The sequence below is a fragment of the Lipotes vexillifer genome, unplaced genomic scaffold (assembly GCF_000442215.2).
Source record: "Lipotes vexillifer unplaced genomic scaffold, Lipotes_vexillifer_v1.1 scaffold611, whole genome shotgun sequence".
Taxonomy (NCBI): Eukaryota; Metazoa; Chordata; class Mammalia; order Artiodactyla; family Lipotidae; genus Lipotes; species Lipotes vexillifer.
This window is the reverse complement of record NW_006785619.1, coordinates 3,120,987-3,134,613: the sequence shown is the minus strand read 5'-3', so window position 1 is coordinate 3,134,613 and position 13,627 is coordinate 3,120,987. Positions and strand designations below refer to the sequence as shown.

The following is a 13,627-nucleotide window of genomic DNA, read 5'->3' as shown; positions in this document are numbered from 1 at the left end:
CAGGAATCATTTGCAGTAAACACTATTTTCATCACACCATATCTGTTTGCGGTTCCCCACAGTCTCTCACATCAAATCCAAGTTGCCTGTGTGTCTGTCAAGGCCACTCTCTATTCCCTCCCTCATCTATCATCTCCCACCGCACAGCCTTTTCCAGCCAGGCTAAACAATTTGCTTATCTCCTTCTCTCCTGTTTGCACAAGCACTCCCCTCTCAGCCTAATTTATCTCTTTACCATTTCAAGACTTTCATTTCCGCTTCCTCTAATTAACCTCATCCAACCCATCCACCCAGCACTACTGCTGCCCTTACACACACGTTTCACATGCATTTTGCTCATCTGTACTCATTTACTTCTGTGGTATAAGTGTTCCCAAGTCTTTTCCATGTGTCAACATTATGGTTTATGGCATGATATCTGCCTTCTCAGAGATATGGTTCTTATAAATTGGACCTATAGAAATAGAATCTCCATTTTAACAAGCTTGAAGAGGCAAACACATTGTTATAAGGCAGGTAAACCTTGCCAGTCTATTGCTACAGTGTGCAGAAGGAATATCTCTTATTACTATTTTAAAATGTTATTGAAATAAAACAAATTTTGTAGCTCAATCCATGCTAAATGCTCTGCAGACATTAACAATCTAACTGAGCAGGTAAGAAGTAGGCATTTGAAAGGACTTGAGAAAAGCCAGTCTATTATGTGAAGAAACTAACAAAAGTTGTTTATGGAGTAGATAATTTGGCAGCGATTAAAATAAGAGGAGAAGTTTCAAGGAAAACAGGGTAAACCATAAGCTCAACTTAGGTGGGCAATTAGGAAAGCAAGCCATGCCCTCTCGCAGGTCACGTCAGTGCGCCAAAGGCCAAGCAGCACAATTAACTTACACCTGCCACACCCACTCCCAAGTCACTAATATTGTGATTTCTCAAATGTTCTTAAAATGGTATGTGTTGCTCATATATACAAAGTATTCCTCCTCTAAAGTCAGCTTCTTTGCTAATGTGACAGGGACTTGAGAACACACAATCGTTCAGCATGAGCAGTGCACATTAGCAAAGTGGTCATACTGAGGACCGCTCTGAGTGTGAGGGTGTGTGTGTTGTGTGTGTGTGTCCTGCATATAAAATATACAGAATTTGACACATCACTTACATGTGGGGGGGGTCATTAAAAGGGGAGTTTGTATGTAAAAAAATAATACTAACAATAACATTGTCTGTAAATGGATCAATCTACACTGATACTTTTCGGTCATTTCAGAGAAGCCCTTTTCTGCATCCAGTATAACGTACGAGCCTTCATGAACGTCAAGCACTGGCCCTGGATGAAACTATTCTTCAAGATCAAGCCCCTCCTCAAGAGCGCAGAGACCGAGAAGGAGATGGCCACCATGAAGGAAGATTTCCAGAAAACCAAAGAAGAACTCGCCAAGTCAGAGGCAAAGAGGAAGGAACTGGAGGAGAAATTGGTGACTCTCTTGAAAGAGAAAAATGAGCTGCAGCTCCAGGTTCAATCTGTGAGTACTCTGTGTGCCGAATGCACCATGTCACGGAAGCTTTTCTGGAATTCGCATACACTCTGGATTTACAAACGGCCTTTTCTTGAAAAAGAAAATTTCTAGTTGCTTTTTTCAGTATTTCACTTAACTTTCAATATTCCTGTGAAGAAGTAAGGCACCAACTACTTCCAAGTTGCAAATGGAAAATGGGAGATTGAAGAATTCATTTAACAACACCACAAACTTAACAGGCATGAAGGAAGCAGTTGAAAGGCAAGCCCCCAAATCTCAGTCATTTTGCTCATCTGCCTTGCCTGCTTCATCCCAGTCTTAAGAGCCCTATTTCCTGAATACAAGTGTATGAGATTGTATTTAAACTCATAAAAGACAGTTATTCTTATTTCTCTCTGTATCTCTTTTCCTCAACCCCAGGATTTAGCTCAATAAATTCATTTGCAGTTATTTGAACTGGACCACCACGGTGGAAGACAGAGCTAGTGACCCCTGTGATTCTTCCTTTGATACTGATCCTGAGTTCTCAAGGCCTCTGTTTATTGGTTAAAAAGAAGTTGTAATCAGAGTGAGGGTAGGCTTGGCATCAGCACTCTGGCCAAATACAACCTCCCATTTCCTTGGTCCAACAAGCCCAACAATGTCATGAAGAAATCTGTAAAAAAAAAAGGATAGTTTTCTTAAAATGTTTAAGCTATTTTCAACTTTTCCTTCTGATAAGTTCACTTATATGAAGGTTACATTTTCCCAATCACAGCCGCTTCATCTTAACCTCTTTTCATAGGTATTATCATTCGTCAGTGAGTAAATATATACTGAGTGTATGACTATTAAAAATAAAAGCAACGGAACCCTGGAAGTCCTTATTATCAAACATTTAAGCATTTAAAAAACTTAAGATATAAACAAACACTGAGAAGTTAAAGAAATTCCCCAGCCCAGAGTAATAAGGTCGTGGCTGAACTGATTTTTATGAGTCCTTTAATCATTTATAAAAACCTCACTGAGTAATGTAGTTTCTCAAAATTACAAGTTCCTACATAGTCTAACATTCATTTTGAGACTAATAGGTAATTCTTAAAATGGAAACGGAAGCCTTGGGCAATTATACAGCACTGTTATGGTCTATCAGGGAGGTTTTGAGTATATGAAAAATGCTTCATGGAAATGTATTTATAGGCATAATGTTACGTAGTTTTTCTTTTTAAAATTCAATGTAGCAACTAGTTGTTTGAGGCAAGTAGGGAATGATCAAACCCCAAACTAACCGATTTGACTAAGTCAAAAATCTTTGAATAATATAGTTGAAATGCTCTTAGCAATCATTTATTCCAATCCTCTTTAATTACATGAGATAACTGAGGGTAAGAGGAGTGAATCAATTTGCACGAGGTCATACATGTGGAGGCAAATTTGGGACAAGAACCCAGGCTTCCTTTGGTCCTTCCACTCTTCCACACAATACTTTTTAAAATAGTCAATTGCTTCAATCCAGTCATTTTTCAGGCTAATTTGCCTCTAAACCTATAGTGCCATATCTAATTAGCTACGTTTCTCCAGACAATGGAATGATGTTCAATTAATTTATATTCATACTGAAAACTTCATTAGCATTCAGTAAACACGACTACTTTGTGCAAAGAACAAGTTCAAAATAAGTAACAAATTCTCTGAACAGCTCAGCAAATCTCTCCACAGGAAGCTGAAGCCTTGGCTGATGCAGAGGAAAGGTGTGAGCAGCTGATCAAAACCAAAATCCAGCTGGAGGCAAAGATCAAGGAGGCGACTGAGAGAGCTGAGGATGAGGAAGAGATCAATGCTGAGCTGACGGCCAAGAAGAGGAAACTGGAGGACGAATGTTCGGAACTGAAGAAAGACATAGATGACCTTGAGCTGACACTGGCCAAGGTTGAGAAGGAGAAACATGCCACAGAGAACAAGGTATGAAATATATTTGTATACAGCGTATAGAGACTCTGCCATCAACTAAGCTGCTTTAGAGCAGAGATAATCTCTTCCTTAACCTTCCTAGGTGAAAAACCTCACAGAAGAGATGGCAGGCCTGGACGAAGTCATAGCTAAGCTGACCAAGGAGAAGGCGGCCCTCCAGGAGGCCCACCAGCAGACCCTGGATGACCTACAGGCAGAAGAGGACAAAGTGAACACCCTGACCAAAGCTAAAGCCAAGCTAGAGCAGCAAGTGGATGATGTGTGTTTTTAATATCCATCCGAAAGGCTTTTTTAATATACTTTAAATTTTTAACAAAGTTTATTTTCTCATTAGCTTGAAGGGTCTCTAGAACAAGAAAAGAAACTTCGAATGGATCTAGAAAGAGCCAAGAGGAAACTGGAGGGTGACCTAAAATTGGCCCAAGAATCTATAGTAGATATAGAGAATGACAAACAGCAACTTGATGAGAAACTTAAAAAGTAGGAACTCCAGAAAAAAAATTCTATGCGACATCATCTTTCAATTCTTATGGGTACTAATATGCCTTGTTCTTCTGTCTAAAGGAAAGAGTTTGAAATCAGCAATTTGCAAAGCAAGATTGAAGATGAACAAGCACTTGGCATTCAACTGCAGAAGAAGATCAAAGAGCTGCAAGTAAGTTCATATTTCCATCAGTCTGGCTCAAAGAGGCACAGTTATGACATAAAAAGGCTAAAACTGAGCTTTTCCCCACGGCCAGGCCCGCACCGAGGAGCTGGAGGAGGAGGTCGAGGCAGAGCGGGCCTCCCGCGCCAAAGCGGAGAAGCAGCGCGCGGACCTCTCCCGGGAGCTGGAAGAGATCAGCGAGCGGCTGGAGGAGGCCGGCGGGGCCACTTCGGCCCAGATTGAGATGAACAAGAAGCGGGAGGCCGAGTTCCAGAAAATGCGCCGGGACCTGGAGGAGGCCACCCTGCAGCACGAGGCCACGGCGGCCACGCTGAGGAAGAAACACGCGGACAGTGTGGCCGAGCTGGGGGAGCAGATCGACAACCTGCAGAGGGTCAAGCAGAAGCTGGAGCAGGAGAAGAGCGAGCTGAAGATGGAGATCGACGACCTCGCCAGCAACGCGGAGGCCGTGTCCAAGTCCAAGGTGCCCAATACTGTCTTCACATGAGCATAGTTAATAACCTGTAAGAACTCTCATTGCTCTCTGGCGTTAAACACTGTTTATAGGCAGTTTATAGCACTGATCTAAAATGTTGTATTCTAATATATTCCATTTTATTTCATTTTCTTTGAATGCTGGATATAATTTGTTAAGATTATTTCAAAATCTACTTTGTCAGTGTCAAGTATCATTGGGATAAATGAATGAGTTCCAACAATGAGCACTTTTGGGAGATTATACACCCGTCATACCCGAATCCTACCATGTTCCATAGAGTTGGGGCCATCAGTTTCTACTCACACTTGACATAAATTTATTCACTCTAAAAATATTTTAAGAATCCAGTGGTGACTTTTTTTTTTTTTTTTTTGTGCTGCCCGTTAAGGCAGTTCTGCTCTCTAGTCCCAATCGTTGGAATTTATAGACACCAGATCCCTTGATTATTAGTAAATGCTGGGACCCGTGCCTTGCTGACTCACCACTGCAAATGACAAAATACTATGGTACCAGTTGGAAGATTTGGTACTGCAGCTAGGAGAAGAGGGGGTTCCAGGAGCAGAGGGGGGTTTACACCCCCAACCGCAATGCTCTTTTATTTCTCTGGCATTCTCTTCCTGTGCTAGGTTAACTCTTACACAGCCCATTTCATCAGCTTTGTAAAATAAACAGTAAAGTTATTAAATTCTACAACTGTTATTAAGAGCTGACATTTATTATTCACTTACTCTGTGTAAGATTCTGTGCTAAGTTCAGCATATACATTAGCACATTTAATCTTCAAAGCATCCTTCTGAGATGAGGACTCCTCTTATCCTTATTTGGCAGATGGAGAAGTGCATGTCTCCAGAACTTAGGAAAAGGGACCCAGGTCCCTGAGGTAGTAAGTAGCAGAGCTGCCAGGGACCCAAGTTCTCATCTGGCTGATGCCAGGAATCGATTAACCATGTACTATACTGCCTTCAAGAGGCTGTACTGGGAGGCCATATAAGAGTGTAAATCATATGTAAAAGACAAATTTTACACAAAAACGCTACTCACTTCGGTTATTATCTATTTCAAGTTTCTCTAGTTATTTCTAACTGTTAGTCCTAATTCACCTTTACTGTTAAGGGCATTATAGTGTACTAATTCAGAGCAAAGACTCTACTGCCAGATTATTTGGCTTTACTTAATAGCTGTGTGACTTTGAGCAATGTTCTTAACCTCTCTGTACCTTAATTTTCCATCTGTAACGGCATAATAGTAATATTTGTTACATAAGGTTGGTGTGAGAAAATTTAATGAGCTCTTAAATGTAAAAAACATAGACCGGAATCTGGCAGAGTAAACACTATGGAATTGTTAGCTATTGTTATTTTTTCCCCAACGTTCCAAGGTGGGACTGTATAACTTTAATATTTTATAACTTTATATTTCTAAGCATTTTGACTTTTAAGAGGAAATCATTTTTTCCTTGTCCAGAGCCAAAATGTTGTGTTAAGCCTCTCTCCTCAAAACTATCCCCACTACTCCATCTTTTCTGTTAATAAATTCCTTTTCAGTCTTTCAAAATCCAACTCAACTGTCATCTTCTGTAAAGCCTTCCAGACTTTTCTGCTACCCCTAAAACTCCACACAGAATGCATTCCACCCTCTACCAGTCACACAGCTCTTTGAACACTCACTATTCCTGTACTTGTCATGATGTACTTCTCATCAATGTTGGTTTGTAATCTGCCTCTGCCAATGGAATACAGGCTCCAAGAGCCAGATCCTGTGTAATGTGTGCCTCCAAGTCTTTAAGGCTGAACACAGTAAAGAGCACGGAGTAGATTCACAATTAAATTCACGAAGTTTCATCTAAAAATATGGCCTAAATTAGACTCATCTTTGGGCAAAGGGTTCTCAGTGTCTGCTCTGTGAGGCTACTATAGCTCTAATACTTTTTGCCCCCAGATTATCTCTCTTTGATTAATCTCAGCTTCTATTTCATATTCAACTCTAACACATATTTATTGAGTTCCTAATCTAGAGGGCTAACAGGGAAGCCTAAGTATTCACATCCTGGAATGAAAGGATGGTCTCCTAACCTGTGGGCATAATGACCTCTCTGATAAAGTATGTAGTATCAGAAGCAAAAGGCCTAGAAGTGATCAAGGAGGAAAGGGGATGCTGACTTTTTTTCCCCACCCAAGTGTATAAAATACAAAGTGACACATACTTTGCATCCAATGGTGATGTGCCAGACTGGAGGGGTGCAAGTGTGTAACAGATCAAGTTGATGCATTAAGCAGCCTACTATCCAATGAGAAAGGCTTATATATATATATATATAAAACACCCAGTTTTCTTCATTATTAACAATATGTCAGATCTTGGACATTTGTCTCTCTCCTGAACTGCCATATTCCCAGTGTTGAAAAGTGAAAGCATCATAAGGATTTAGAATCAGACAGACCTTGTGTCTTAGTTTAGGTTAGTTCTGAAGTAGACTCTGAGACAAGTAGTTTATTTGCAAGGGGATCCCAGGAAACCCTGGTTGGCGGGGGGCACAGTTTTGGATAGTAAAGGTATCCAATGAAGGGTATGCTATCAAGTAAGTTATCACTATGGGAAACAAGTTTGATCCCACTAGGGAAACCTGGGAGTCAGTGTTATTCCCCACAAGAGTGAGAGAGCTAGGGTATTTGTATACCAATTCCCGTTCGTTGTTGGTCGAAAGCTGATCCAGAGGGGAGTTATTTCCCAGGCAATTCTGGCCTGAGTCAAGAGCTGGTAAAGCAGGGAACAGAGGGAGGAGAAATCATCAGGAAAAGAAATGCAGTTGTGGGTTGGAAGTTGGATGTCAACGATAGGATTAAGAGGATATCAACAAGGCCCCAACAGCCTTTACTACAACTAAGTTTGAATCCTGGTTCTGCCACTTATGACTTTGGACAAGTTAGTTAATACCTCTGTGTCCCGAGTGCTCGCTTGTAAAATGGGGATAAGAACATCTGCTTTACAGCAGTGTTTGTTAGGATTAAATGGGATCCTGGGTGTAAATTACCAGGCATATAGTGAAGCCTCAGAATTCATATGGTCTTATTAAATCAGTGTTTGATGTGTGAGTATTTCATTAATTGCCTGAGTAGTTCATTCACTTATCAATTACCTGCTTTTCCAGGAGGATTATTACCGAGCAGCATAAATATCTCAATAGTTTTAGGCGTTAGGCTTTGGGTGTCAAGTTCTGGAGCCCTGGAACATTGTGATGTTTAGTTTGGAGTGATGGATGGTGTGGCACCATCCCCCGTACTTGAGGGGCACGTGGCGGGCATCACCTGGGAAGTTTGGGATCTGATTTCAGTTGTAGGCTTGTATAGAAATATGTTTTCCCAAATTTTCAGGCTAACATCGCTTATTGGTCATTTTTTCCCCGCTGATTGCTATGCCCACATTGTTAAGATTTTGCCACCTCAAGGGGTATCTCAATTTAAAGGAAGAATTACTTGAGCTTTCCTCACTTCCTGGGCAAAAAGAATGCCAAGAAAGAGCAATTTACCTGTAATCCCCACAGAGAAAAACTTTTCTATAGCCAAGTTACAATTACAAACATAATTACAAGAATTTAGTAACATAATCTCAAATGGCTTATTGAAGATTGGAGGGTCAATGATGACCTTGAAATGCTAAATTTTGGGAACTCTATGTTGACTTTTGTGACTACTAATCTAATTTACTATAACTTTATAAACATGAACACTAAATATTGAAAACATTAAGAAAAATGAGCCACATGACAAATTGTCTTTGCTAGTCATTCCAATTAGCAAGGTCCTGTAAGTAATTAGTCTAGGCTGAACAGAAATCAGGCAACAGGGGAGTGAAAAATTTAATCAAACTTGAAATTCTGACCTATTAAACTAGAACAGGTTTAAAACCTCTGATTGTGCTACTTTTCACTTTGGAGCCTATTTACTTGAATAGACCTGCTAAATTTTGCAGTGAATAGATTAACTTTAAACGGCAGAGTTTTCCATTCCATGCAATTGGTTTCGGTGCCCATTCTGTATCATAGAGTCTGTCCCATAGATGCAGACTGCAAAATTTTGACATATTTTGGAGCTTTAAATGAAACAACTCACTCCCAGCAATTCCTGTAGCCTGTGATTAGTCACCCCTGGTCACTTTTAATTTCTTCCTTCTAAGTTTTCTTTTTAAATTTGTTTTCCTCTCCTTTACGAAGGAATTTCACTGTTGCTGGACTATATAACCTCTCAGTAATTCTGTTTGTAGAAATAGAGATATTTCTGAAAAATGAAACAATAGAAATTGAGTTATAAACATGGTAAATGAATGAGAAATCCTTGTTAATCTTAGTGCTATTTATTTAGTTATGTTTCATTTAAAAAATTTTTATAATTTTCATGGGATTTTCAAACCTATATAAAATTAGAGAGCATAGTATAGTGAATTCTCTTTTACCCAACACCACATTTCAACAAGATGTATTTTAAATGTGAAAAGAGCCTCTGTAAATTTTCATCTCCATCTCCCAAAAGTAAAAGCCTGCAATTACATTTTTCAACCCTATAAAAATGTCTTAATTCTTAGAGATATTACATTTTCAATTTGTTAATTGTCTATGGATGTGTTAGAATCTTGTTTATTATTTTTTTCCTGGGTCAAATACCATCTGTGTCTCTGCTCCTACGGCTTTTTCTTTTTTTTTTTTTTGTGTGTGTGTGTGGTACGCGGACCTCTCACTGCTGTAGCCTCTCCCGTTGCGGAGCACAGGTTCCGGACGCGCAGGCTCAGCGGCCATGGCTCACGGGCGCAGCCGCTCTGCGGCGTGTGGGATCCTCCCGGACCGGGGCACGGACCCGTGTCCCCTGCATCAGCAGGCGGACTCTCAACCACTGCGCCACCAGGGAGCCCCGAAATATATTATTTTTAAAGAAACGTCATATAAAAGAACAAACAGAAGCCCAGAGATAAGCTATGATACGAGAGAAATTAAAAGACTCTGGCACCAACAGGCCTGAGGTTGAGTCTTAGTTTTGTCACTTACTAGCTGCCTGATTTTAGGCAAGTTATTATAACCTCTCAGAACCTCTGTTTCTTCGACAAATTAAGAATGAAACTACCCACCTCATAGGGTTACTTGTGAGGATGAAGTGAGAAGACAGATGTCAAGTGCTGGGTACAGCATATGGAAAACGCTCCATAGATTATAGATACTGGTGACTCGCACATGAAAAATAACCAGTTGATGGCATAAAACACAACAAGAATCAGTCTCCTGATAATTCTCTCTCACCTAAGCAGGTGACATCCCCGTTTTCATGCTCATTCAAATGACAGGCCTGTAATTTCCCGTTTCTGGCACCAACCCATTCTTCCAGTTCATCTCCTGGGATGTTCACATCCTCTTCAGGGGGTCTAAGCCTTTTTATTAACTTAACAGGATACCCAGCTCCACCTGGATGATGCTCTCCGGGGCCAGGAGGACCTGAAGGAGCAGCTGGCGATCGTGGAGCGCAGAGCCAACCTGCTGCAGGCCGAGATCGAGGAGCTGCGGGCCACCCTGGAGCAGACAGAGAGGAGCAGGAAGACAGCGGAGCAGGAGCTCCTGGACGCCAGCGAGCGCGTCCAGCTCCTGCACACCCAGGTGAGACCCTCACATCAAACAAACGCTGGTGTACTGTAAAGTGACAACTCAGAATTATAATATGGAAGTACTCTACTTTTATAAATACGTGTATATTTAAAAGGATGGGGGAGATGCTTTAAAATACTAATTGCAATTACCTTGAAGTGATGCAATTATGGATGATTTTTTGCTGTGTGTTCTTTTTAAGATTTTCTACCAAAACGGGGCAGGGGTATTACTTTTTTATTTAAAAATAAGATTTGACTCTAGATTATTTTGAAAACCATGGTGTGGAATAAACTTGAATAAAGGTATCGGCTGACTCCAAAATCTGAAAATGTTCCACAGAGTGTTTCTCATGAGGAGCACTTCAGCGTTCAGCACTGCTATGTCTACAGTCCCCGTGCCTTGCAGGACACTGAGCATCACTGACCAGCCTGGGCGTTAAATGCAGTAGCACGCCCTAGTTATTCTGACAACCAAAAATATCCACCCCATACATTTCCAAATACCCACTGAGGTGATATTGCTTCCCTTAGAGAACCACTGGGTTGAAGTTTTAAGAAAATGTTTTCATAAGAGTCATTCAGTATTCCCCAAGGGAGCAAACCATTCAAGTTAACAGAGAATAGATTCCTTCTAACTGAGAAACTCTCGGTTCCAGGCTCTCACAAAAAGAATCTACTCTTTTCTAATATTTCCAACCTTTTAAGGACAGAACACTAGCGATGTCTGGTTGACATACAATTGAAAGAGCAATTAACTAATATAGACATTCTTGAACCTCCACGTCCTTATGCATGAATCAGATGGACATTGGGGCAGTGGCGGGGCGGGGGGAACCAACCTTGCAAATGATTAACATTTTGCACTGAACAAATATGTAAAGTTCAGTGAAATGTTGCCATTAGGTCCCCTGCATAAGCCAACGAGTAATACATTTGTAAAATCCCAAGTGTGCAAACTGCAGGTCTTGTAAATTTCCACTGCTTTTAACAGAACACCAGCCTGATCAACACCAAGAAAAAATTGGAAAGTGATGTTTCACAACTCCAGAGTGAAGTGGAAGAAGTAATTCAAGAATCGCGCAATGCAGAAGAGAAGGCCAAGAAGGCCATCACGGACGTGAGCAGAGGGCCACACGGGGGTGGTCAAGTTAGAAGCTTGCTGCGCTGTCTCAGCTCTCTCTACCGGTTTTGTTTTACTGGAACCAGGCGGCCATGATGGCCGAGGAGCTGAAGAAGGAGCAGGACGCCAGCGCCCACCTGGAGCGCATGAAGAAGAACCTGGAGCAGACGGTGAAGGACCTGCAGCACCGCCTGGACGAGGCTGAGCAGCTGGCCCTGAAGGGCGGGAAGAAGCAGATCCAGAAGCTGGAGGCCAGGGTGCGTCTCTCAATCTCTCTGAATCCGGGAAGTGAAATCAGCACTCCCCCACCCTTCTCTCTTCTTGTATATTGGCTCCCATCCTTATCCTATGGCTGGGGACAGCCACCCAATATCTTCAGTAGGTCCTGAGTTAATTAACACCCCCCAAGACTGACTACATAAATACCTTTCTTGATTGTAGGTACGTGAGCTTGAAGGGGAGGTTGAAAGTGAGCAGAAACGTAATGCTGAGGCTGTTAAAGGTTTGCGGAAACACGAGAGAAGAGTAAAGGAACTCACCTACCAGGTAAGGGGAAGAGCTTTCTAGAATATCCAGACTTCCTGCACAAAGGGAAATTGAAAACCTGGTGACTATGTGGTACTCACAAATAGCTACGTATTAACTTGATATATATGTAACGGGCAAATGACACAATCACCTATCACAGACCCTTTCCTAAGCTAGGAAAATCAGGAAGGCCTTTAGAAAACAGTGTAAGTGAGGAAAGAATATAGGTTTCAAAGACAGATAAACTGCTATTAGTCCTGGTTTGGCCTCTCTTACTTTTTAAACTTGGATAGGTTACCTAACACTCTAAACCTTAATTCATCACCTGTAAAACAGAATAAGAACATCTACTCACCAGAGTAGGGAGGTAAGGATTACAGACGTGTATAACTCTCCAGTATAGTGCCTGCACACAGTGGACATTTAACAAGAGTGGCTACTGTTAATACTATGAAGGAAGCCTCAGAGTTGACCACATTTACCCCAGGCCCACCTGCCATCATATCAAAGTGATTTACTTCACCACCTGTAGTGGGTTTATTTCGTTGGATTCAATGCAGACCATTTTTTCAAACTTCCAGACTGAGGAAGACCGCAAGAATGTTCTCAGGCTGCAAGACCTGGTAGATAAATTACAGGCGAAGGTGAAATCATACAAGAGACAAGCTGAGGAGGCTGTAAGTATCTTTAAGCCCTTGAGGGAAGAAGAAAACTTCTTTGGGGGTAGAAAGTGTATTAAGAGAATGTGTTAATGAGAAAGAAAGAAACCAAGTAAGAATATGTCATTCTTATTTTAAAAGAGATGATATAAATATGAATTTACCCCCAAATCCTAATTATAGAATAAGACTTCAAGATGAGATATTTTTATTATTAAGCAATTTGTAGGGGTCAGGGGAAAAAAAGAAAATTCCAAATAACCCACCTTACTTGATAGCTGCAAAGAATATCCAGCAGAAAATCTAACACCATGATAAATATTCCTCTCCCTCTAGAAATGCACAAAATCAATTGTTCCCAAAAGCCAAACAGAAATCTTTTACCCCAGCTGACTCCTTCCCTCACTACCAGTGTCATCAGCAGGGACTTATCCCTGCACATTCGCTGTAGCAAATTAGGATGTGCTGGAAGATTCTCCAGCTTCACTTTTCCTGGTTGTTCCCCACTCTCCCAGACACAATGTAGTGGGTAAGAGGTAAGAAAAGGGAACACGAAAGGGAGCGGCACGAATGGTAGTAAGTCCAACCAACAGAGGGCATACTTTCTTCCTATCCCCATCCCCCGAACCCACAGCATCTCTGTATACCAGAGTCAAAATATATGGCAAAAACATTTCAACTGGCATTTTCCCAAAGTTAGAATTTGACTTTACATTTACTTTCTAACCCCTGTGACCAAGCGTACATGGATCTCTTCCTCCTTTCCACCCAGTGCATACATCGTTAATAGATTTCACATATACTTGGGTTTGACATAATGAGCTTGTCTCTTCCATTTCAAAACTGTTTCTTCTTTCATTCTTTAGAGTAAAAAATGTAATTGAAGTTACAAGTTCTGTCTGGATTTGAAATCAGATATGACAAACAAACCATAAGAAGGAAATATCTGAGTTGAGGAAATAATCCTGTTTGTGACAAGTGCAATGAGAACCACAAAGTCTAACTCTCACAACTTTATTCTTAGGAGGAACAATCCAACGCTAACCTTGCCAAATTCCGCAAGCTCCAGCACGAGCTGGAGGAGGC

General features: G+C 41.1%; 1 protein-coding gene across 1 annotated transcript in view; it reads left to right on the top strand.

Moving 5' to 3' along the window:
* Positions 1-13,627, top strand: part of LOC103086179 (myosin-8) — a 101,965-nt gene that overhangs the window by 13,331 nt on the left and 75,007 nt on the right. Inside the window, 6 exon segments of the mRNA XM_007457859.1 lie at positions 1,265-1,520; positions 3,213-3,455; positions 3,547-3,723; positions 3,799-3,944; positions 4,029-4,119; positions 4,205-4,594. Coding sequence (XP_007457921.1) covers positions 1,265-1,520; positions 3,213-3,455; positions 3,547-3,723; positions 3,799-3,944; positions 4,029-4,119; positions 4,205-4,594 — 1,303 coding nt within the window.